At 52.5% G+C, this 25,248-nt stretch overlaps 1 protein-coding gene across 1 annotated transcript; it reads right to left on the minus strand.

Moving 5' to 3' along the window:
- Positions 1-4,472: 4,472 nt before the first annotated feature.
- On the minus strand, positions 4,473-21,386 carry Clec2l (C-type lectin domain family 2 member L). Its single transcript, XM_028889338.2, is given in 6 exon segments — positions 4,473-5,210; positions 6,840-6,940; positions 7,821-7,987; positions 9,772-9,846; positions 21,113-21,244; positions 21,247-21,386. Coding segments are annotated over 6 exon segments (633 nt in total). The 5' UTR covers positions 21,293-21,386; the 3' UTR covers positions 4,473-5,098.
- Between the last annotated feature and the right edge of the window lie 3,862 nt (positions 21,387-25,248).

Below are 25,248 nucleotides of genomic sequence, written 5' to 3' on the forward strand. Positions count from 1 at the left end.
AAGGCCAAGGACCTAGGTTGACCCTGGACCCCCATGTGAAAGGAGAGAACCGGTTCCTACCGTCCTCTGACCTCAACAAGCACGCCGTGGCAGGTGTGCTCAGCACACATGCACTAAACGTAATAATGTTTTTGAAACATATGAAATGTGTGGCATTGGCTTGGAAGGTGAAGAGAAAAATAAAGAAATGGATTTCAGGGCTAAAAATATTGTGGTCCAGGTGAGGCTTGAATAAAATCTGGACCAAGAGGAAACCCTAGAAAACTGAAGCCAAATGGCTCCCCAGCTCCAGCGGGGTGAGAGGGAAAGCTAGAACGTTAACTGTGAACTCACAGAGATCCGCCTGGCTCTGCCTCCCAAGTGCTGGGATTAAAGGCGCGCGCCACCACCGCCCGGCTCTCAGCAAGGTTTTGTAAGAGGTGAAATGTAGCGGGAATCAGACAGGCATGATGTTGAACGCCTTTAATCCCAGCACTATGGAGGCAGAGGTAGGCAATCTCTCTGGGCACAAGGCCAGCCTGGTCTACAGAGCGAGACCTGAGAGGAGGGCAAGGGACACTCCTCTGTTTGAAAACAAGAAAAAAAGAAAATGAAATTCAAACTGTGAAAGACTGTAGAAGAAAAAAAGTTTCAACAGGGAAAAGAAGGTGCGTGTGGCCCACACAACCCAGCACTCAGGAAGCTGAGGCAAGAGCACCAAGAGTTCAAGGCCAGCCTGGGCTACACAAGACCCTAGAGAGAGGGTGCAAAAAGGAGGCTGGGAGAAAGGGGGGTGGGCCGGGTTATCAACAAAACGAGCAAAATGTCAACTGAACAAATGAACTGGCCCTCCAGCAAATGTCCAGATTGCAGAATGGCCACCCAAATACATATTACCTCCAATTCCTCCAAGACTGTACCAATAGGTTAACAGAAAAACATGGGCAGAGCCAATAAGGAAGAAAAAGAAATTAGGCAGCCCTGAAAACCTGGGAAGGACTCTGATAGGGTGCAGATGATCAAAAGTATATTGAATGTCTGAGGAAACAACGTTGTCATACAAACCTCCCCTGACACTACAGTTTAGGAATGCTTCCTGCTGTTTGCTTCGGCTCCCAGGGCCCTCGGACGGGTCCTAGGCCAGCAGAAGACAGAGCTGGGCAGTCTACACACCAGCAACAGATCAGGGAGAGCCCCCAAGGGGTGGGGAACTCAGCATGCCAACCAGGCCACACTTCCTAGTCCCTGCCGAGTAGTGCCACTCCCTAATGGCCAAACACTCAAACCTATGGGCCTCTGAGGGCCATTCCTATTCAGATCACCATAGCTCCTCTGGAATTTAGAGTTGTTCCAGGCAGTTGTGAGCCTCCGTGTAGATGCTGGGACCCCTCCGCAAGAGGATAAGTGTTTTAACCACTAAGCCATCTCTCCAGCCTGGTGAGCATTGAGTAAGAGGTGAAAGGTTCCCCTCTGAACCCTCCAGCCCTGCCAGAGACTTTTGACAGCCAAGCACAGGTTAGAGCAAGACACCACCAGGTGCCTGGCAGTGGCCCTTTACCACACTAACAAGTGGAGGGGCACCCCCAGAATTCCCTAACCACTTTGTCCTCCATCCCCCTCTCCCACTGACTTCCTCTGAAGAATATCTAGAAAGCATGTAGAAAAGTTAACAGAAATGAGTAGTTTTGTCCAAAAAGTACATTCAAAAGGAGTGAACAGGACCCCAAGAGTGGGCCCTGTTTTGCCTCTGAGGAATTTTCTGAAAATGGGCCAGGATTCAAATGCAAGACTCAGCAGCCCCCAGGCGCCAGCCACCCCACACTTGGTTGCAGACACCAGCAGAAGTCAGATCAGGTTCCACTGCAGGCTGCATGGAGTTCCCCTCCAGTCCCTTACCAGGCAAACCTGCGTGCCTAAGAGCAGAAGACCCTCACGGCTCAGATCCAGCCCGACATGAACATCCTCCCCCAACCAGAATAAGCCATTCTTCTACAATGTTCCAGAACATTCTAGTGCTTTCTAGTTCCTCTTCTCCCTATATGTTTGTTCCCTGGGGCATAAGGACACAGACAGACTCCCACATACTTAGCATGGTGTCTGTCAACTGGTAGGTGTCTTAGGGTTTCTGTTGCTGTGATGTGATGAAACACCATGACCAAAAGCAACTTGGGGAGGGTTTATTTTCCTTCCTCTTGCACATCACAGTTCATCACTGAAGGAAGTCAGGACAGGAACTCAAACAGGGCAGAACGCGGAGGCAGGGGCCGATGCAGAGGCCATGGAAGGACGCTGCCTACTGACTTCTTCCTCATGGCTTGCTCAGTCGGCTTTCTTATAGAACCCAGGACCGCCAGCCCAGGGATGGCTCCACCCACCATGGGCTGGGCCCCCCAATCAATCACTAAGAAAATGTGCTACAGGCTTCCCTGCCTACACCCGAGGAGGCCTTTGAGGCTCCCTCCTCTTAGATGACACTAACTTGTGTCAAGTTGACATAAACTAGCCAGTACACCTGACCCTTGTCACCTGAAGCACAAACACCACTTTTCAATCAGAACCTCACCTCACCTTTCTCATTTGTCACCAAGAAGGCACATTAATAAAAATATTACAATATAAATCTAACGGCTTTACAAGTTCCACAGTCTTTACAAATTCAAACACTTTAAAAATTCAGCCTTAGCAGGCAGTGGTGGCACACTTGGGAGACAGAGGCAGGTGGATATCTGTGAGTTTGAGGCCAGCCTGGGCTACAGAGTGAGTTCTAGGAAAGGTGCAAAGCTACATGGAGAAACCCTGTCTCGAAAAACCAAAAAAACAAAAACAAAAAACAAACAAACAAAAAAGTTCAGCCTCTAAAATATCTAGTCTCTTAAAATCCAAAGTCTCTGTAAAACTCCAAAATCTCTTTAAAAGTTCAGTCTCTCAACTGTGGGCTCCAGGAAAATAAATACTTTCTTATTCCAAGAGGAAATAACCAGGATAAGGTCACAATCTGAACAAAGCAAAACAAACTCCCAACTCAGTAAATAACTCAGTGCCCAATGTCTGGGATCCACTCACGGGCTCCTGGGGTCCAAAGGGCTTGCCACAGCACACACAACTTGTCTCCACTCCATGGCTGCTGCTGGGGAGTCACCAAATTGCTGGGGTCTCCGGCTGCAGTTGGGGTAGTTTAACCAATAACCTTTCTTGGACTCTCTTCATGGAGCCAAACCTGAACTGTGTGACCCCTTCATCCCTGGACCTTCACCTGCTGCCGAGGCTGCACCTTCACCAATGGCCTCTCCTGGCCTCTCACAGCCTCAGCTGCTCTCCACAACCCCTTCATGCCTTCAAAACCAGTACCACCTGGGAGACTCCTACAGGTGACTGAGTTCGGCTGCCAGCCTGAGGTACAATCTTGGCCCCTCTGAACACGTCTTCTGCGTGCTGACCCTGAGGAAACACGTCCCAGAAGATTTCACCTCAGTGATGCTGGTCTCTTCTTCTTAATCATTGCTGATTTCTCAGCTCCAGCCAACCCACATCAAATGTCCCAGTAAAGCAAAGATTTTACTTTTAGTGGTTCTGTTATCATAAACACAGCTGATTCTTCAGCTCCAGCTGACCAGAATCACAGATTCTCAACTCAAAATAGCAAACAGCCCTGATAAAGTCTTTAAGGGACTCTCAACTTCCCCCTGGAGAAGTCAGGCCTTCATAGTCTGCACTGTCCTCAACATTATCGTCCAAGCTCCACAGAACAGCTCAAGCTTTGAACACTTAATGGCTTTTCCAACCCAAAGTTCCAAAGTCCTTCCACAATCCTCCCCAAAACACATGGTCAGGTCTCTGTTGCTGTGATAAACACCAGAACCAAAAGCAACTTGGGGAGGAAAGGGTTTATTTGGCTTCCACTTCCACATCACTGCTCATCATTGAAGGAAGTCAGGGCAGGGATCTGGAGGCAGGAGCTGATGCAGAGGCCATGGGGGAGCGTTGCTTACTGGCTTGCTCTCCATGGCCTGCTCAGCCTGCTTTCTAATAGAACCCAGGACCACCAGCCCAGGGATGGCTCCACCCACCAAGGGCTGCGCCTCCCCCATCGATTATTAACTAAGAAAATTCCCTACAGGCTTGTCTACAGCCCGATCTTATGGAGGCATTTCCTCATTTGGGGTTCCCTCCTCTCAGATGGATCCAGCTTGAGTCACGTTGACATGAAACCAGCCAGCACACATAGTAGGTGTGAATAAGCATTTGTCATATTGAGTCAAGTGGTCCTGAAAGTACCAGAATGGGGGTACACCCAGGTAAGACTAACAGCTGCCACCGTGAAATGAAGCCTGAGCTGGGAAGGGTGTTCCGTTTTGTTATTCACTTTTTTCATCCTAGGTCCCCACACAATGCCGTGTGTCACACTGGGACACGCACATCGTTATGGTGGCCCCCAGAGACTGCCCCTCTGCTCCTCCCCAAGCGATTTGGCCCCGGGACAAATGGCAGCAGACTCAGAGATGCAGTCATGTCTTTATTCCATTAGTGACCCATACATCAGCACCTCAGCACAGCAGGGACCCTGCCTGAGGACCCCGGGAAGGCAGGGAGGACAGACAGAGGGGCCTCCAGCCCCGGGCTGCTCTCTCCAAGGTGCAGAGGAAGCTGTACCTGCCTGCCTCCCCCAGCCACCTGAGAGAAGCCACCCGGAGGCCAGGCTGCTGAGCCAAAAGCCATACAATCTGTGTCAGCCCCCCTTCTGCCCAGAAGCACCAGGACTGCAGTAAGGAAGCTTCCAGGCAGAGCCGAGGAAGGGTGACCTGTTACGGAGAGCCTGCGTGTGTGTTGTGTACGTGTGCGTACGCGTGTGTACGCGGGTGTGCTTGTGTGTATGGGGGCAAGATGTCTACACTACTTAGCACATGAGATATAACTGCTAAGCCGCAGGACCTGCCTGGGGACAAGAGAGACCGGGAACCAGGGCCTCCGAGCTCTGGAGCCTGAGAGGGGATGGTGACCGAGGCCACCCTCCCCACTACTTCCATTCAGAGAGGGCGGCAGCTCCTGCTGGAAGCCAGTGGGAGGAGAGACACTGCCGCCCTCGGGCCTGGGCAGAGGGCCACCTCCGGCCTGGGTCCCGTCACGTGTAGGCCATCTTGCTGCACACCCAGGGCCGGGTCGTCAGACACTCGGTTGACACCAGCCTGGTGGGTTCCACAAAGACGCACTCCCCCGTACCCGAGATGCTGAATCTGTGATAGAAGAGAAAGGTCAGGCGCTCGCAGGCCGCCCCGTCGCAGGTGGTCCCACGGGTCCTGTCCCGCCCTCTGGCCCTCGCTGGAGTATCTTCCAAGACAGACATTGGTGCACCTTGCAGGCTCAGTCCCCCACTGTTCCGGCACTATGCTCCAGACCCCGGGACCGTGCACGCACCCGCCACCAAAGCTCCCTGCCTTCCTTATTCTACCTCCTTCTAAGGTCAGCTCCAGGGTGCCCAGTTCAGAGCTACCCTCTGCCCGCCTTACGTCCCACAGAACCCTGTCCGCACCATGAGGCACCTCTCATCACAGCCTTGAGGGGCTTGTCCGTTCCCACCAGTCCCCCAGGCAGCCAGCTTCTGAACAGGGTCCAGGTTCTGCGCCCTGCTCCTCTTTGTTCCCTCACAGCCCACAGTAAAAGCTCAGGAATGTAGTCACACGGAAGAAGGGGGCCGCACGGCCTGGAATTCACCCAAACCGCGCACAGCCCTGGGAGCATTCCGTAAAAACCATGCTCGTTCACCCGGTCCCTGCTCGCTCCCTGGCAGCTGAAAGGGTGGGGACCCAAGGGCAAGGTCCTTGCCCAGGGGTCAGCCCTTGAGAGACCCTAGCCTCCGGAACCCCCCGGGACACTAACAGCAAGAAGTTTCCAGAAAGGTAAAGAAAGGTTCTTCCATGGTCTGGCCTGGGAGAAAGAGGCTGAGGGGCGAGGGAAGAGGCGGAGCCCCTGAGCACCGGGGTGTCGGGAAAAGACACGGGAAGGGCTTGCTGGCTGGCACTAGGCTCAGGTGGGCCACACTCGTCACCAGCCCCGCTGCCCGGCTCACTTCAGCTCCTGCCTTGGGGACATTCTTACCATCTCCGTCAGATTGGCAGCCATGCTCCTTCCGACCCGGCACCCTAGGGCACAGGTCTCCACAGGTAGTCTGGACTAGCAGCCGAAGTGACCTGCCTGTCCCTAAACCAACCCTGCCGCCACACAGACCTCCCCACCACAGTCCACCTGCACAGCTGCACTTGCTACCCCCGTTGCCCGAGGTCACTGCCCCATCACGTGGGCCACACAAACACAGCACCACTGTGCGCCCAACACCTCCCCTAGGGCACCCGTGCCAGAAGATGCTGTCACAGGAAAAGGTGATCAGTCATGCCACGGGCAACTGTCTGTATTCAGGGTTCCTGTCTTCCTTTGCCACAATGCATTTGGGGCCCACTACCTACGGAAGCCATACCTCCCATCATCCCTTGCAACCAGGTGTGGACATGTGACTAAGTTCTGGCCCACGGGAGTGGCACAGATGGGGTAGTCACAGATAGAGGGCACCTGCACCTTTCACTGAGAAGCTAACTCTGTGTATGGCAGGGCTACCAAACCAGGCCGGACTTACTGGGAAATCAGGACACTTTCATAAAGGGACCCTGCCACAGACCACCACCACCACCACCACCACCACCACCACCACCACCACCACCACCACCCCACCCCCCGCACACACTTGCCCTAGAGACCTATCAACTCTAGCTAACACAAAACCACAGGTATCTGTCCAAGAGCCGCCCCTGGGGCTTACACCTTCCCAGTCTAAGCTCAACTCCCTCCTAGAAAATGGAGCCTCAGCTCACGTGTCTGGGTCAAACGGGTCCCCATTGACCCAGTGGAAGTCGTCTCCAACTCTGCGTAGGCCAATCCAGGGCTCCCTCCGCGTGAACTTGAACATAAATTCCTGCGAACGGAAAGAGAGAAACCCGGGCATGGAGGACCCTTTTGTGGCTGCTGTCCTGCCCAAGCCCGGGCTCGGCCTGGAAGATGCGGCCCTGAAGAGGTGTGGCGGGTACTGAGATGGTGTGTCACTTTGCTGGGAGAGCGTGGATCAATGACTACAGAGCCCTGGGCAGTCACACTGCTGGAGCAAGACGGGAGTAGCTTCCCAAGCTTGCCACAGACAGACAGACAGACAGACGGACGGACATCCCCAACAGCCTGAAAATGGCCCCACCCCCCAGCTGGCCTCATTTAAGTAGCTGGGAGTTTGGGGATGGCCCACAGGATAGGTTAGATTCCTGGCCAAATCTTACCACAGCAGGTTATCCTACCTGTACTTCTGGGACTTTCTCAGAAAGTGGCACAGAAATACTGTGCGTCGCAGACAAACAGAAATTGGTTTTGAGACCGACTCCTAGTTTAGAAGTGTGCAGCTCTGGGTCACAACATCCAAAATGACCAAGAGATCAGGGGTTCTGTCTCTTTAACCTTTCTATTAGCAAAACAGCTCAAGGTGTGAACGGAGAGGCAGTGCCTTGATTTAGATGGGAGGAAATGAGAATGTCTGTCACATTGTCCACGTGTGTTCACATCTTCTAATCCATCCTTTTAATACTGAGTTTAGCGCAGCCAAGCGGCCTTGGAGGAAGTGGCCTGGAGGCTGGAGGTTCAAGTGGTCAGACCCCAGGGGATTCACCTGTCTCCGCATGGCTGCACAGTGGCTGAGTGACCGGACACAGGCACCCAGGGGTCATTCAACTTGGGTGTGCATCTCCCCTTAGAGTCGGACAGGGACCTGCACACCCCCCCATCCCACCCCCGCTTCTGACCCAGGCTCTCACCAGTTCCTTCTGGCTCTGGACCACAGCCAGGGCTGCCTCGTGGGTATGGCAGTATTGCCTCCCCGTGTTCCAGTCTCTAGGCTCCTCGGAGAAGTAGTAGCATTTCCTCCCGTAAAGCAGCCAGTCCTCGGGGCAGGGCGTCTCACACTTGATGCAGCCCTTGGAAGCTGCAGGGAGAGGGACGGGGCTGAGTGTCTTGGGTGTGCCTGGCCACTGCCATGTTCCCAGGACGCCCGGTGACACTGTGTTCCAGCCTTTGCCCACAGCTCCCTCCCTCCGTCTGGGCTTCTGTGCCCTTCAGCGGCACTGCTGACATCACCGTGCCCCAGGGAGGAGTTCCAGATGGAATGGACGGGAAGAGGCCACTGAGGAAGGTGGCCAGTGTGTTACCGTGGGGGACAGCAGAGGGACAGACCCAAGAAAAGGCCTCTCTCTTAACCCTAGGAACTCAGACCAGAAGGGCCCTGCAGGCCACTCTGTACAACCAGGACAGTGTGCCACCCTCATAACCACGCTCTCCCTCACTGGCTAGCTCCATAACCCTGCTTACCACTGAACTTCTAGAAAATTCCTTTTAAATTTGAGTCCTGGGCCAGGTGGATGGCTCGCTCCGTGAGGAAAGACACTTGGCCTCCAAGCCCGACAACCTGAGTTGTATCCCCGGGAGCCACGCAATGGGCAGTGAAGAGTCGAGAGCTAACTCCTGCATGTTGTCCCCTGGCTGCTACACCCACAACCCCACCACCAAATAAAGAGTAGTTTCTTAAAGTGGAGGGGGAGGGAGAGAAGACCAGAGTTAAGAGCACTGGCTGTTCTTCCAAACAATCTGGGTTCAATTCCCAGCACTCACGGGGCAGCTCACAACTGTCCACAACTCTAGTTCCAGGGGATCCCATGTCCTCTTTGATCCTCCATAGCTCACAGACACACAGACAGACAGACAGACAGACAGACACACACACACACACACAATCATAAAAATAAAATACTGAAAGACTGAGGACAGGAGGATGGGGAGGCAGGTCAGTTGACAGGGAGTTTTCTTAGCACACACAAGGCCTTGCGTCTGGTCCCCAGCATTCCGTAAGCCAGGGGTGCTGGCATTCACCAGACAGACCCTATGTGGCACAGAATAGCTTTAATCTCAGCACTGGGGAGGTGAAGGCAGTCAGACCAGGAGTTCAGGGCCAGCCTCAACAACACAGAGAATTCAAGGCCAACCTGGGCAATATCAGAGCCTGTCTCAAAAAGAAGAGGAGAAGAAAAACTTCAATCACTTCTACAAACTCCACAGAGGCCAAGACATTTTTCCAGAAGTCTCCCCAGGGTACTCATATCCCTGTTGGGAGCCTGGCCTGGCCTGCTTTACCTCTGTAACCCATTCACTAGCACGAAGCACTCCTTGTTTGTAAGCCTGTGTAGCATCTAGAGTATTCCACGCCAAAGGATGCCCCTTTGGCATAAGGGTTAATTTGAGCTAAAAACAACGGAGAATCAATAAATGCAGGGAACGCTCCCTTCTCCCTCCGGCTCCCTTCTCCCTGCCTCTTCCTAGTCTCCACCCCACACCAGCACTTAGTCTAGGGTCTTACATGGAGCCAAGTTCAACAAGTGTTTGTTGAATGAATGTGATATTTAAAGTCTCATATCTCCAAATCATCGCCTCCAATAGGCTTTGCCTGCCTAGCCTAGATTGCTCTGAATGCCCATGGCATTTATGAACTAATTCCTTGCTACCATTGCTTCCTACATGACCAGTGAATGGGACATGCACAGTCCATGTGGAATTGTATTTTAGACTACAATTTTATAAACAATCAACCACTTTACTTCTAATTTACTGTGTGCCTTCCCCCTTTTTCTAATATTTGGAAGAATTTGCCTAGCTAGACATGCTGGGACCAGGTGTGCAGAAACCAGGCTGCTGACGCACTCTGACGTGCACACTCACCCAAGATGCTCATCACCACCAGGATGGCGAAGAGAAGAACGGCAATGGCCCCCAGCAGCAGGCGGGTGGTGGTATCTAAGGAGGAGAGAAATGGGTCAGTATCAGCTGCCACCCTGCTGCCCTGTCTCCAACCCCCACCATGCCCAAGTCCTAACAGCAAGAGCCTTATCGGGTGGAACTGAGCGAGAGCTGGAACCAGCCCTCAGGGTGCCTGGATGATGCCCGCCCTTTGAGAGACTCTTCTGGACCACGGCCTCAGTTTTGTCTGCTGCCCACAGACTCCGTCTGTGGCAGCCACGGTTTTCTGACCTAGACTCTGCTGTTGTTTCTCCAGCACCTTCAGGCTTCACTCATTCCACGCTCACAGCCTTGTGCCGGGGTGTCTGCTCCCCAGGCCCCCCTCCTCCACCCATCCCTCCCCACATCTTGCCCATCCTTATCTGTCACCCCACACCCACTCCTCCAGGTTCTCCTTATTCACTTTTAATTCCACCGAACATTTTTATCGTGGCAAAGTAAACCTTTTAGACTTAAAACAGAGAGGTTTCTTATTTCATTGTGATACGTATTTTGTGAGATACATATAAGACATCATAAAATTTGCCATTTTAACCATTTTCAGTGCTCAATTCATAGCATTGCGTAGCCAGGCTAGGCCTGTGATCTGTTTGCAAAACTTTCTCCTCTGTAAGCAGAGGCTCCGTACCCTCTAAACAGCAGCCCCCGCGCCCCATCTCCCAGCCATCATCCCTCTGCCTTGTCTCTACCCGACTTATTTCGTGAGTGGACTCCTACAGTGCTCTTCCTGGGTGGCAGGCCCATTTCACTTAAACATGTTTTCAGGACTCATCCATGTTGTAGCATGCAACGGAACCTTAACCCTTTTATGGTTCATTATCCAATGTTATGGCTATATCACAGATGCTCTATCCATTGGTGACGGTTAGTGTGAATGGTCAACGTGCACAATCTAAATCACCCGGGAAGAGGGTTTCAGTGACTGTCTAGCTCAGACTGCGCATGTCTGTGGGGGACTGCTCTGGCTGTGTTCATTGTTGTGGGAAGAACCAGCGCCCTGTGGGTGGTGCTCTTCCCTGGCTTGGGATCCTGCTTCAAGTGTAGAATAGAGAGGGTGTGCTGAACAGTAAGCATCATGCGTCCATTTCTCTCTGCCCTTAACTGCAGATGTGACCAGCTGCTCCAAGCTGTTGCTGTGACTTCCCGGCAATGATGCACTGGAGCCGGGAACTGTGAGCTGAAATAAACCCTACTTGTTTCCTGTCTCGGGTTTTTATCAGCAACAGAAGGGGAACCAGGTAGACACTTGGGCTGCCTCACTTTGACCATTGTTAACAGCACAGCTGGGGACATGTGGACCAGTCTGTTGGGGCCCCTGCTTCCAGTTCTTTGGGGTCCATGACTAGGAGCAGAGCTAATGGATCATGTGCTAAATCTGTGTACCTTTTTGAGGAAACATCAACGTGTTTCCCGCAGCAACTGTAACATTTTACATTTCTGTCAGCAACACTGCAGGGATCCAGTTCCCCACACCTCTCCGTTTTCTTACTATTATCATCATCACCATTATCCACGGCATCTTGGAGATAGGAATGCCTCTTCTAAACTCTGTGGTTGGCTTTTCTACTGTCCTGACCATTCGATGTAGAAATACGCTGCTGGACAGCACATTGGTGCTTAGCAATTCAGTGAGTGAATACTGGGAGGAAATTAACACTCAGTCCAAAACAATTGTCTCAAAGATGTGGCCTCTGGACCCTCCTGGCCTGGTAGTCTGACTGGCTGCCACCCTGGAGACCCCTGAACCAGTGGCCCGAGAGTTTCTCTGGCCCAATCCAGTTTGCTTTCCTGTTCTTCCTCCCCAGGGTCCGCTCCTGTGTGCTTCACACCTTCATCTAAACACACCTTCTAGTGGCTGCCCCACGGGTACCACCAGGGGGCCGGGAGATAAACAGTGTGAAGTGTGAACTTCACAACAGTTCACACTCTTCCCACCTCTCCTCTGGTCCAACAACTCTCAGCCGTGCCTTCAGAGAAACGATTACGTCACTGAAACAAGACCAGGTCCCTCAAGAGAGGACACCATAGCACAGCCGGAACAAACCCCAAACACCTTAGATTATCATCACAGAAGGGGAAAGCCTGGTAGAAGGGTGAGGGGGTGAAGTTGAAGAAATCTTCCTAGAAATAAACCAAAGAGGTAAAGAACTAGCAGGAAGAGGGAGGGGAGGAGGAGGGTGGAGGAGGACGGAGGTGGAGAGGAGGAGGGACAGGGAGGAGGAGGACCAATTTAAGAGCTCAAACATTTGAAGACTTTGGCTTTCAGGAGGAAATCAGAAAAGGAAAGAGAAGAAATCATCAATGATGTAAATAAAGAGCGATTTTCTGGCCCTGCAGGACAGAGAGATAAACAGTTGTAAAGAGTGTGAACTGCTCTCGCAGAAGACCTGAATTCAGTTCCCAGCCCAGCACCCACGTCAGGCAGCTCACAACCGCCAGGAACTCCAGCTCTAGATCCAGATCCCTCTTCCAGCAGGTACTGACTTGAGTGTGTGTGTGCACAACACCAAGCAAGATTTCTTCAATAGCATGGTGAACAGTACTCCTGGAGTACTATTTTATCTTGAAGTCATTCTTCAGAACTTTGGAAGTATTTATTGTCATCTGGTACCACTGCTGCTTTTGAAAAGCCTCGCTCTCTATTCTCACCATGAGCCACTTTATTTCAACTCCTGAATTTGCTTCTATCCAAGAATTCCATCCTGCACGTCATACATTGGTTGGACATAGACATTTCTATCTACTTTAGTAGACAACTGATGGGTCCCTTCAACCTGGAAATTCATGTCCTGCAGGGCCAGAAAATTGTTCTTTAATTATATCATTGATGGTTTCTTCTCTCTCATTTCCTGATTTCCTCCTAAAAGTCAAAAGTCTCCAAATATTTGAGCTCTTAAAATGGTCCTCCTCCTCCCTGTCCCTCCTCCTCCCTGTCCCTCCTCCTCTCCACCTCCGTCCTCCTCCACCCTCCTCCTCCCCTCCCCCCTCCTGCTAGTTCTTTACCTCCTTGGTTTATTTCTGGGAGGATTTCTCCAACTTCACCCCCTCACCCTTCTACCAGGCTTTCCCCTTCTGTGATGATAATCTAAGGTGTTTGGGGGTTGTTCCGGCTGTGCTATGGTGTCCTCTCTTGAGGGACCTGGTCTTGTTTCAGTGACGTAATCGTTTCTCTGAAGGCACGGCTGAGAGTTGTTGGACCAGAGGAGAGGTGGGAAGACTCCTCCCCACAGAGTCTTCAAAATGCTTATTCCGGTTCCTGGAGGTGCTTGGTTACTGTTCACAGCTAAGGCAGGAGGAATAAGGGGTTCCCTGGAGCCTGTGAGCCCCACTGCCGTATGTGGGAGCATGGCAGGGCCTCTGCCTGGGTTGATCTGAGGCCGTTGAATTTCTTGGCTTTTTCCACCTGGGTAGACTGGAGTCTCTGGAGGAACCTCTTCTGTTTCCTCCCCCGAGGCTATAGGCCTGGAGAGGCTCTTCGTGGGAGAGTGCCCTCCACACTTAGTGTGTGAAGGTGGACTCCATGCCCTGCTCCTCATGTAGTCCTGCACAGCAGCCCTGATTCTTGAGAGTTTTACCTCAAGTTCCTACCAGAGATGGGGACAGGCTATTTAGATCTGGGGTCCATATCTGTGAAAGAAAGTCCACGCCCTTCTTCCTGCTTCCAGCCCATCTCCCACCATCCCCCTGTTCCTGAGCACTTGGATCCTCAAGTGTGACTCCTGAGTCCCCTCTGCTCACTGGTCTCTCACAGGCGGGCCTAAGTCCATTACCACTCGGCCCCCATCTCACAAGCCCTTAGCTCCAGTTCTTATTGTGATCAGTGTTTAAAATGTCCCTCTCCTGCTTGCTAAAGGGCTTCTAAAGGATGGAGAGTGGAATCCTGTATTCAGTGCTCTTCACCTGTAAGATCCACAAACATTTCGGAATCCTTCCTTTGAGCAAGGTCTATGCACCACCAGAAATTCACTGGGCTCCACAGAGGTCTCCGGGTGTCTACACTGGCCTGGTCCAGGGGTTTATGTGGGATTTCTCCAGGAACTAAGCTGGATTCCTCAGGGGGTCAACACTGAGCTCCACTGGAGCCTATGCTGGGTTCCTCTAGAAAAGTGGCTCTCCACCTGTGGGTCGCGACCCCTGGGGGGGGTGTCCTAAAACCATCTGAAAACACACATATTTACATTACGATTCATAACAGTAGCAAAATGCAGTTATGAAGTAGCAACAAAAATAATTTTATGGCCGGGCGTGGTGGCGCACGCCTTTAATCCCAGCACTTGGGAGGCAGAGGCAGGCGGATCTTTGTGAGTTCGAGGCCAGCCTGGGCTACCAAGTGAGCTCCAGGAAAGGCGCAAAGCTACACAGAGAAACCCTGTCTCGAAAAAACCAAAAAAAAAAAAATAAATAATTTTATGATCCAGGTGATAGTGGCGCACGCCTTTAATCCCAACACACAGGATGCAAAAGCAGGCGGATCTCTGTGAGTTTGAGGCCAGCCTTGTCTACAGCGCTAGTTCTATGACAGCCTGGGCTACATAAAGAAGCCCTATCTCAAAAGACATAATAATAATAATAATAATAATAATAATAATAATAATAATAATAATAATTTTATGATTGGGGTCACCACAACATGAGGAACTGTATCAAAGGGTCACAGCCTTAGGAAAGTTAAGAACCACTGCTCTAGAGATTTAACCTTGGGCTGTTCCAAGGGTCTATGTTGTGTTCCTCCACGGTTCTACACCAGGCTATCCCAGGGTTCAACAGTAGTTTCCTCTGGGGCTATATGCTTGTCTCTTCCAGGGGTCTACACTGGGCTCCACCAATGGGGTCTACACTAGGATTTTCCAGGGTTCTACACTAGGATTTTCTAGGGGTCTGGACTAGGCTCAGTTAGAGACCTATGCTGGGCTCTATCTGGTCTACAGTATATTCCTCCTGGAGTCTATACTGAGGTCCACTAGAGGCCTACACTAAGCTCCTCCAGTGATCTCTACTAGGTTTAGAGGCCTATGCCAGGCTCCATCAGCAGGCTACACTAGGTCCCTCCAGAAGTCTATGCTGGGTTTCTCTGGGGGACTAAGCTACATTTCTCAGGGGTCTGTGTTGAGCTCTACTGGGTTCCTCCAGGGGTCTATGCTGGGGTTTTCCACTGGTTTCCTTCAGGGGTCTATGCTGGGGTCCTGCTGCAGTCTGCACTGGATTCTTTGAGGGGTCTACACTGGGTTCCTATAGGGGTCTACCCTGAGCTACACCTGGAATCTATGCCTGCATCCACCTGTGTTGTAGAATATTATTTTAAGATGTGTTACATTTGTTTATGCTATAGAACATTTGTTTAATGATGCAAATGTGAGTTGCATTTTTTAATGTTGCATTTGTTTAACTCTGTAAAGCTGTGTTACTGTGCCTGTGTAAAACACCTGATGGTCTAATAAAGAACTGAACGGCCAATAGTGAGGCAGGAGAAAGGATAGGTGAGGCTGGCAGGCAGAGAAAATAAATAAAAGGAGAAATCTGGAAGCAAAAGATCAAAGAGTGGGAAAAGAAGGGGCCAGCCACCCAGCCACCCAGCCAGCCACCCAGCCAGCCACCCAGCCAGCCACCCAGCCACCCAGCCAGCCAGCCACCCAGCCAGCCACCCAGCCAGCCAGCCACCCAGCCAGCCACCCAGCCACCCAGCCACCCAGCCAGCCACCCAGCCAGCCACCCAGCCAGCCACCCAGCCACCCAGCCAGCCACCCAGCCAGCCACCCAGCCAGCCACCCAGCCAGCCACGCCAGCCACCCAGCCAGCCACCCAGCCAGCCAGCCAGCCAGCCAGCCCAGCCACCCAGCCACCCAGCCACCCAGCCACCCAGCCACCCAGCCAGCCACACACAGAATAAGAAAGAAAAATATATATATACAGAAATAGAGAAAGGTAAAATCACAGAGGCAAAAGGTAGACAGGATAATTTAAGCAAAGCTGGCTAGAAATAAGCAAAGCAAAGACCAGGCATTTATAAGTAAGAATAAGACTCTGTGTGTGATTATTTGGGAGCTGGGTGGTGGGCCCCCAAAAGAGGCAAAGAGCCAGAAAGTAAAAACAAGCGACAGCGCACCAGGAGTCAGGGTGGGCGGCTTCAGGAAGTATGAGAGCGGAGGTTCAAGACCGCCCCGCCACTCGAGGCACGAACCCACTGCTCTGCTGTCCTGAGGGTTGGGGCAGAGTCAGCACCGTCTGTGTCTCCCAGAACCGCACAGTGCGGCGGTGGAGAGCACACTGCTGCACAGTGTTCCGTCTCCTCTTTCAAGCCTGAGTGTGTACTGAGTTACCTACTGAGGACGAGAAGACAGCATCTGAAGTCATGGTTCATGGCCATACTCTGACCTTTTCTCGATGTGGACACATAGTAAAGTTATTGAACATCTGTTCCGCTCCACTTTCCTCACGTCAGTATCTACCCCTCAGATTTTTATGAGATATCAATGTACACAAGGCCCTCCCTATCTGTGGGTCCATATCCGCACACTCAACCAACTCTAGATTGAGATGAGAAAAATTTGCATCAGTACTGAGCACGTACAGGCTTTTATATCCTGTTGTTTTTCCTTAAACGATACAGAAGAGCAACTAAGTACCTAGCATTCACATTATATTTGATATTATGGTGAATTTAGCGACGTTTAAAGCATACGAGACAATGTGAGCCGCTTCTGTGTTAAGTATGATCTCAGGCACTTGAGCATCCTTGGCTCTTGGGGTCTGATGAAGGGTTCTGGTGCTGATGCCCCGTGGCTGCTGAAGGAGGGCAGCAGGGTACTTAGAACTGGATCCCACATGGTGAGTTCTGTGTACCATCACTGAGACAACCAGCCCCAAGCTCCGTGGGATTAAGAACTGTGCTGAATTCCTTTGAGTTCCCTAACTCGGCCATTGCGTTGCACAATACAGACTGGCTTCAGAATACTACACTGACTGCAGTGTCCTCGGTCAGCCTTACAATTCAGTTGAGTTGTAGGGACTCTGTAGAAAAGGAGGGTGTGTACATACATATATCCCCATCATCACCAAAAGTGAAGAGTCTTTTCACTTCCTCATGGGTATGCTTTCTCTAAACCATGCAGCGTGGACAGAAGAAGGTCTCATGCCACCGTGACACAAGCTAGAGTCATCTGAAAGGAGGGAACCTTAATTGAGAAAATGCCTCTATAAGATCCGGCTGTAGAGCATTTTCTTAATTAGTGATCGATAGGAGAGGGCCCAGCCCATGGTGGGTGGTGCCATCCCTGGGCTGGTGGTCCTGGGTTCTCTAAGAAAGCAGGCTGAGCAATCCAGGGGAAGCAAGCCAGTAAGCAGTACCCCTCCGTGGCCTCTGCATCAGCTCCTGCCTCCAGGTTCCTGCCCTGTTTGAGTTCCTGTCCTGACTTCCTTTGATGATGAATAGTGATATAGAAGTGTTAGCTGAATAAAAACCCTTTCCTCCCCAAGTTGCTTCTGGTCACAGTGTTTCACTGCAGCAATGGAAACCCAAGACAGACAGACAGACACCCTGTGACTCCTAACACACTGTTGACGGTCTACCGTCCTGGCAGCCTGTGGCTGGATAGTTGGGATCCACACGGTGCCTGCTTCCTCAGATTGCATAACTAAGGTGCCGTCAACTGGGTGCCTTCAAAAATAAGGATTCCTCTCATAGTTATGAAAACCAGAAGTCAAAAAATTGAGGTGTTGGTGGGACCATGCTGCCTTTGAAATCCTCAGGGAAGCCTTGCTTGACTCATCCTAGCTCCTGGTGTCCTGCTGAAAGCCCTGGGCTCATGACTTGACCACCTCAGCCTCAGTCATTCTTAGCGCATGGCCTTCCAGGGTGCAGCTGTTTCTCTAAGGACACCAGTTCGTATTGGATTGGGGCCCGCTAACTCCATTCTGGCTTCCTCTTAACTAATCATGTCTGCCAGGACTACAATTCCGCCCAAGGGCAAATTCTGAGGTCCTAGGAGTGAGGGCTCACCGTGGCTCTTGTGGCGTGAACAGTTCAACTTTTCACAAGCATCTAACTTGAGCGTCATCGACTACACAGTGGTCCATCCGCATACCCAAGAGTTACAGGTGCAGGTTACCTGGGCCTCTAAATGAGGATGATTTGGCCTAATATTAGAAAGGACAACCGGAAAACACTGGCTCTTCGCACCGCAGATCCCCCTCATACCCGCATCCCAAAAAGGCCCATGGCTGACGGACGTCTAAACCATGCAGGGCACAGCCTGGCAAGCATAATCCTGACTATTTTAAAATGATCAAATGTGAAACTTGGTAATTTTTAAATTTTTAGGTAGCTTTTGCCAAATGCATGTGTGTGGTTTTTTGATCAGGAAGTTGTGGGTTTGTGCCTAATAAAAAAAACTTTCAACATTAAAAATTCAGAATTGGTGACCACCAAGAAATCTATATAGCCTGAGGTATGCAGAGTCACTCTGTCCCTCTCTCTTACCCTGGAACACTTTGCCCAACTCTCAGGTCCGAGGCTAGAAATAGCCCCATCTTGAATCACCTTCAGGGTTCTCAGACCCCAGTGGGGCCCTCTGGGTCAGCTTTACCAGCCTTCACCTGAGACTCACACCCACAGGGAAAGCAGCTTTCATGGGCCAACCAATGTCTGGTTTCTGTTTCCAGAGCTAACCGGTCACTGAGGACTGTCTTCTAGCCCCAGCCTTCTGCCTGGAGCTCTCCAATTCCCTCAAGCTGTGAGGGTGGCAGACTCTTCTGAGGGGCCAGGAGAAGAGAGCTGTGTGCCCAGAAAGTACAGCGTCCCTCCGTCCAGTTAGCCCCTCTGAGCTAGTGTCCTCGGTCGCACCAGAGAAAGACAAGCTTTTCACATCAGAGGACCCAATGGCAAGCCCCGTGGAGGTTTCATGCGTTAGCGGCCAGTGTGCCCTTGAGTGAGATATTTAAGACGCTCATTGCCCACATCCTCTCCAGGGCTGATCCACCACTGAGGTACACACCCAGATCTGTGGGGGAAGGGGGCACAGCTGCTTGAGGCAAAGCAAGGGAACTGAAGTGAGGAGCAGCCTCGAGGGCAACCTCAAAGGCCTGTGGCTGAGCTGGTCACCCCTGGACTCCTCACCCAGGCTGTTGGGTTCTATGTCCAGGGAGCTGGGAAGGAGCCACCACAACAGAACCTACCCTCCAGACCTTTCTCTGATTAGCACTGAGGTAGAAAGCGTGACATGACTCACAAGATGAGGAAACTGGGGTTTAAATAAGTGAAGCTCACCAGCTGGCGTGGGCGGGCGGCCCAAGTGTACCAGCTCTTGGCACCTCTCCAAACTGACGCCCCTGTTCTAGGACCCTCTCTGAGGGATGGATATGCCCAGGGCCTAAGGAGTTGTCTTAGAATGTAGAAAGAATGAACAAGTCTGCTCAAAGGTCCCACACGGTGGCAGCCACTGGCAAGGACCAGTCCTCACCCATGGGCGCTCCTCTTTGGATGGAGATAGGGCACACCCAAGGAACATCTAGAAGACCCTCAGAGGACCAGCGGACCTAAAAAGTCCTGTAGGACAGTCAGCAGGCCAAGACGCTGAGCACCCAAGAGCCATTGGGAGGGGGTGCTCTTACATGCACCAGAGACCAAAAGAGGGACAACGTGACATCAGTCGGGTGCCACGCCTGTTCAGAGGAGACAAGGCTGGACTGCAAGAAGATGCCAAGTACGATGGTGTGCTGGACCACCACAGGAAGCTTCTCGCTTTCCTCCTGCCCAGTGTGTAGCCTCTTCTTCAGCTGGTGGGCAGGGTCAGTCAGCCACACTGGCGGTAGGAAGGACAAGAGTCAATGTATTAAGGGCCAGAGATGGAGCCAGAGCCAGCCAGCCACACTACCCTAAAATCGCCTTAACCAAAGGGGGTAAGGTTAGTAGAGCTCACTCTTTCAAACACTTACAACAGAAAGAAGAAATACAGCCTAGGGATGGGAGTAACATCAAGAAATACCATTCTGATGGGGGCAAGCTCAGGTCACAGGCAAACCCAACCACTAACCAGAAACACACATCTAAGAAGGGCTACTCAGTCTATTCCACACAAGTTTCTGGTCCGGTTCTCCTCTGTAATAGCCTTGCTTCTGGGAAGCTATGTCTTTGCCTCCATGGTTCCTAACCACTACTGGGCTCCTTCAGAGTCTGCACAGCCCTCCACAGACAGGGTCCTGCCCTGGCTCACAGCCTTTGGCCAAGGGTCCTCCATGCTCGGCAGCCCCCTCACCTATCTGGGCACGGGTGGCCTTGCCCCTCCAGATCACCACTCACCTTCCTCACCCAGCAACCATCTGCTGCAGGTCTTCCCCTGCAGATCCGCTCTCTTAAACCCTGGACAGCTCCTTCAAACAAACAAACTCCGCAGCCTGGCCTGGGTAGTCCCTCAGATATATCTGTTTTCATATTCTTCCTCTCCCTCTATCCCTCCTTCCCCATGCCTTCATCAGTACCTAGCACCCTACAGTTTGGTTGTCTACAAGGGACTGACTAGTTCCAGCTACCTGCGTTCATTCCTTGACCTGGTGCTCCTTCTCTGTCTGTCCCACATCCCTGGAAGATCACCTACTCTGAGATGCCCTCCTCCGACTCTGTCCCTAGTTAATGCTGCCCGGTTCCCACCGGGTAGGAGCCTGAGAGGCACCTGGAAGCTGACCCTCCCTGTGGCCAACTCCAGCATCTCCCCAACAGTACCACTCACCTGCAGCCAACACAAGTTCCCTAAAAGAGCAAGTGAAGTTGAAGTCTCTTCGAAGCCTCACTGTCTCCTAGGGTCAACTCTGAGGTCCCACTGAGCCCGAGGTTACTCCCTGTGCCACTATGACAAGAAGGGATGGTGGCATCCCGAAATCACTACAAAGGGCCTCTGGGGATTCCTCTTCATCTGTCTCATCCCCACAGAGTACAGGCATCACCTGGGGAACCAGAGCTTTTGCTTTTACGAAGCACTAAGTGTTTTCTCTGCTATAGATTCAGGCCTCCACTCAGCAAGCAGGGCAGGTGCTTCACACCGGACCCAACTACGGCTTGGAGCATGAAGCGTGCTCCAAGGTCACTGAGGGAGTTGGCAGCAAAGGCAGGTCAAGGCTGTGACCAGAGGTGGTCCCCAGCGGCCCCTCCTCCTCCCATGGTGACCTCTGCCTGGCCCGAAATGAATGAATTATCCGGATCACCCTCCCTTCTGCGAGCTGTCAAGGTGACTGGCTACTTCCTGGGCCGGGGGATGGAAGGCTGAGAGCTTACCCTCCAAGGCCGCCTTCCAGCTGGTGCTGCCCTCATAGCCTGACCCCGATCGCCGCAGCAGCCCCTCTGGGCCACGGGCCTCGGCCTCGGCTGGCGAGCGCGGCCTGGGTGCAGCGGGCGCAGGGCGGGCGGCGGGGGCGGCGGGCGGGTGCGCGCGGGGGGCTCCCGGGCCGGCTCCATGCCGTGGCGCGCGCGCACTCCTGCACCCGGCTGCGGGGCCCGGCCCCAGGCGCACTCGGCGCTGCGTGCGCCCCGCGGGCCCCCCAGGCCGACTCGGTGTGCTCCGGGGCCGCGGCGTCCGCAGAGCGGGGCTGAGCCCGGCTCCCCGCGCCGGAGCCGCTCTGGTCCCCGCTGTGCGCGCCGCAGCCTGCGCGCCGAGCCCCGCGCGGGGGAGGAGCCGGGACTGCGCGGGAGCTGCGACCGCGGGCGGGCGGGCGGGCGGGGTTGCGGGGAGGGAGGACGGCCCAGGTCACCAGCCCCGCCACCTACTCCTGAGCAGCGAGCAGCGCAAGGCCAGGACCGCTATGAGCCAAGGCGCTCCTCCTCCTGAGCCTCCTGATGGGTATCTTCTAAAGAGTGTAGGCAGGCAGGGAAAAGGGGGTTCCCGGGACAAGGCCCGGGGTAGGCTGTTCCTGGGGTGACCTGGAGACACCGTAGACCGGTGGGAGGCTGACTTGTCCCCACCCACCCACCCCAGATTCTCAGCAGCTAAGAGAAACATCCCACCCCAACGAGCCAGGGTCCAAGGGGACAAGGCAGGACAGCGCTGCAGCCAGAAAGTCAGACCAACCGGCTTCTGATTCAGGGACTTTCCACCTTCATTTCTGGCTTATGTGACAATGTTCGCAATTGCACGTGGAAGCCAGGGGTCTTCATTGGGTATATTCAGTCTCCACTTTTTTTCTTTTCCTTTTAATACAGCTCTGGAACTCACCATGTAGACCAGGATGACCTCTGACTCATAGCCTGTCTGCCTCCCAGGTGCTGGGATTCAAAGCGTGCACCACCACACTAGACACCCTCTTTTTTTTTTTTTTTTTTTTTTTTTTTTAGACAGGGTCTCTCACTGAACCTGGGGCTCACCAATTCAGCTAGACTAGCTGGCCAACCGGCTCCATGGATAGGTCTGTCTCTACCCACCTCCCCCCATTTCTGACTTTCAGACGCTTGAAGCCAGCCCAGCTTTTACACGGTGCTGGGGATCTGAACTCAGTCCTTATGGTTGTGCCCCAAGCGTTTTACCTACTAAGTTGTTCCCTCGACCTCTCTTTGGGGATTTTTGAGACTAGGTTCTAGCTATGTAGTTCTGACTGGCCTGGAACTCACAGTAGACCAGGCTAGCCTCCAGCTTGCGACCATCCTCCTGTCTCTTCCTCCCAAGTGCTGGGATGACAAGTTTGTGCCATCACAACGCAACTAAGCAGTGAGGACTTGTCCTCCAGTAGCTAGCACCCTCCCCAGTGGGTTGAGAATGGACTTAAGGAAGCCCAGGGCACAGCAGGGCATGGGAGCCCAATCTGGCGTCTCGCTGCTTAAAGGCTGAAGCAGGGCAGTTGAGAGTTGAAGTCAGCCTGGGTGGTCTACATAGACCGAGGCCGGCTTGGCTTGTATAGTGAGACCCCACCTCAAGGAATAACAACCAAAAAGGCCGAGGGAGTTTCTAAAGCAGCTGTGTGGTTGACAAGGCATCTCCCTGGCCAGATGCATTTCATGACCTTTCCTGACCTCTACTGACCTCAGAGGATCTGTCATAGCCTCAGCCTGAGCATGGCTGAGCCTCTCCATTCTCTGTCTGTCTGTCTTGTCTGTCTGTCTGTCTGTCTCTCTCTCTCTGCCTTGTGCTTGTGGATGGGATGTGAGGTCTCAGCTACTGCCCCACCACCATGCCTGGCTGCCTGGTGCCAAGCACTGTGCCGTGATAGCCCTGGGCCCTAACCTTCCGGAACCGTAAGCCCCTATAAACTCTCTCTTCTATAGGTTGTCTTGGCCATGGTGTGTCTTCACAGCAATAGAAAAGTAACCAAGACACCTAGTATACACAAAGCCCTGGGTTCCATCCCTGGCACCTCGTTAACTGGGTGCTATCCAAGGTCATCTTCAACTATATAGTAAGTTCAAGAGCTAAAGAAAGACCTATGTGGGGTGGTGGTGGTGGTGGTGGTGGTGGTGGTGGTGGTTTTGGTGGTGGTTTTGGTGGTGGTGGTGGTGGTGGTTTTGGTGGTGGTTTTGGTGGTGGTGGTGGTGGTGGTGGTGGTTTTGGTGGTGGTGGTGGTTTTGGTGGTGGTGGTGGTTTTGGTGATGGTGGTGGTGATTGTGTGCAGTTGTATTAGGAGGAAGCAGAGAGTGGATGACAGACACCAGATCTGTTGCCTCCTAAGCCTCCTGGATTAAGACTGACCATTATCTATCTCTCCTTTAGCTCTGAGAACGTTCTCTACCTCTCTAGAGAAGTGCCTAGGTGGAGCACCAGGCTCAAAGCTGCAAACCTCATCATATTGGTACAAGAAGCATCCGAGACGCTGCAGCAGGTTAGAGTCAACGACGACAACAACTGTAGGAAAATGAACTTTGGAGAAGGGGCGAGGCTCCTGTGGAGCAGGGGTCAGCAAGGAGGCTCTTACCAGGAATAGATGGGCTAAACAGGGGCACCAGGGCGGAGCAGCCAAGCAGTGGAAGTGGGGTGACTTAGCATTCCAGCCCTGACCAGCAGACTTCAGGGTCTGATCCAAGACAGGGACCCAACCTTTGGAGTCCTCACAGCCCCTCATGGACCCCTTTTCTCCCCTCCAGAGCCTTCTGGATTCACTGCCCCCAAACCTGCTTGATCTCCTTACACCAGCTGCTCTGGGGTACCCAAACTCAGAGGGGGGGATTCATGACTACCTCAGCCAGTGAAGAATTGCTGAGACCACAGGGGAGATCTGCCATGATGGACACATGAGGCCACTGAGGTGGGACTCATGCTTCCTGGCCCCGAGAGAGACGGAGTTCCTAAGCTGGCCCTCCCCGTGGACATGTGAGGCTAAATCTGTACCCACTGTCCCTCAGGAGCAAGCATGTGTGTAAACACTATGGGGGCCTCAGCTTGGCCCACAAGTGCCTCAGATGTAGAGACGGGACACCAGAGTCCCCACAGTTACATCACATACTGCTAAACGTGCTTGACCAGAACTGGAGTAAGTGTAAGAAGCAGAGGTCTGGGTGGGCTGGCAAGAAGGCTCAACAGGTAAAGGCACTTGCTGCTAAAGCTGAGGACGTGAGTTCAATTCCCGGAGCCCACATGGAGGAGGAGAAAGTCAGCTCTCACAGTTTATCCTCTGACTTACACACACACACACACACACACACACACACACACAGAGAACATTTTAAAAAAGAAGCAGATGTCTAGGAACATATCCCCCATCACCCAGGCCACCCCCTCCTTGTCCCTCAGGCAGGTTCCCATTGCTCTCTGTTGAGATGCACGTCCCTATGTCTAGAAGGCTCTGTGCCGAGTGACACTGTATTCCTTCTTGTGTCTCAGAATGTTGACTTTGTCTCCTCCCACCATTATGTAACTGTGAATCCTGGCCCACAAACCCAGAGCTGGGGGCAGGGGATGGCATTTCCTTTTTTTAAATCAACTGAAGTGTAATTTTGGGTCACTGTCGCACTGGGGTAATAGGAAATTCCATCTCAGCTTTTAGAACTCTTCTTCACTGAGATCAATTTAGACAACAATTTAAATTTATCATTTTTAGATCAGAGCCTGGCAGTACCTGCAGGTAATCCCAGCATTTGAAAAGCGGAGGCATGAGCTCAGTGTCATCCCTGGTTATTCAGTGAGTTCAAGGCCAGTCTGGACTACATGGAACTCTGTTTCTAAAAAAAAGTAATTTTTAAAACTATTTTCAAATCTATGATTCATCATCCTTTAAATACACTCACAAGCTTGCACGTCATTTCTACGATCTAATTCTAGAAGGCTCAGCCACAAAGAAAACCCCATACCCAACAAGCACGCTCCCACCTCCTCTGTCCCAGCCCTGCCCCCACACTGATGGGTTTTACATGTGATTCCTCAGGACTGGCTTCTCACTGGTCATGTACTGTTCCCAGAGGCATCCATGATGAGGTGTGTGCCCACTCCATTC

This window comes from Peromyscus leucopus, chromosome 3, assembly GCF_004664715.2.
Source record: "Peromyscus leucopus breed LL Stock chromosome 3, UCI_PerLeu_2.1, whole genome shotgun sequence".
Classification (NCBI taxonomy): domain Eukaryota; kingdom Metazoa; phylum Chordata; class Mammalia; order Rodentia; family Cricetidae; genus Peromyscus; species Peromyscus leucopus.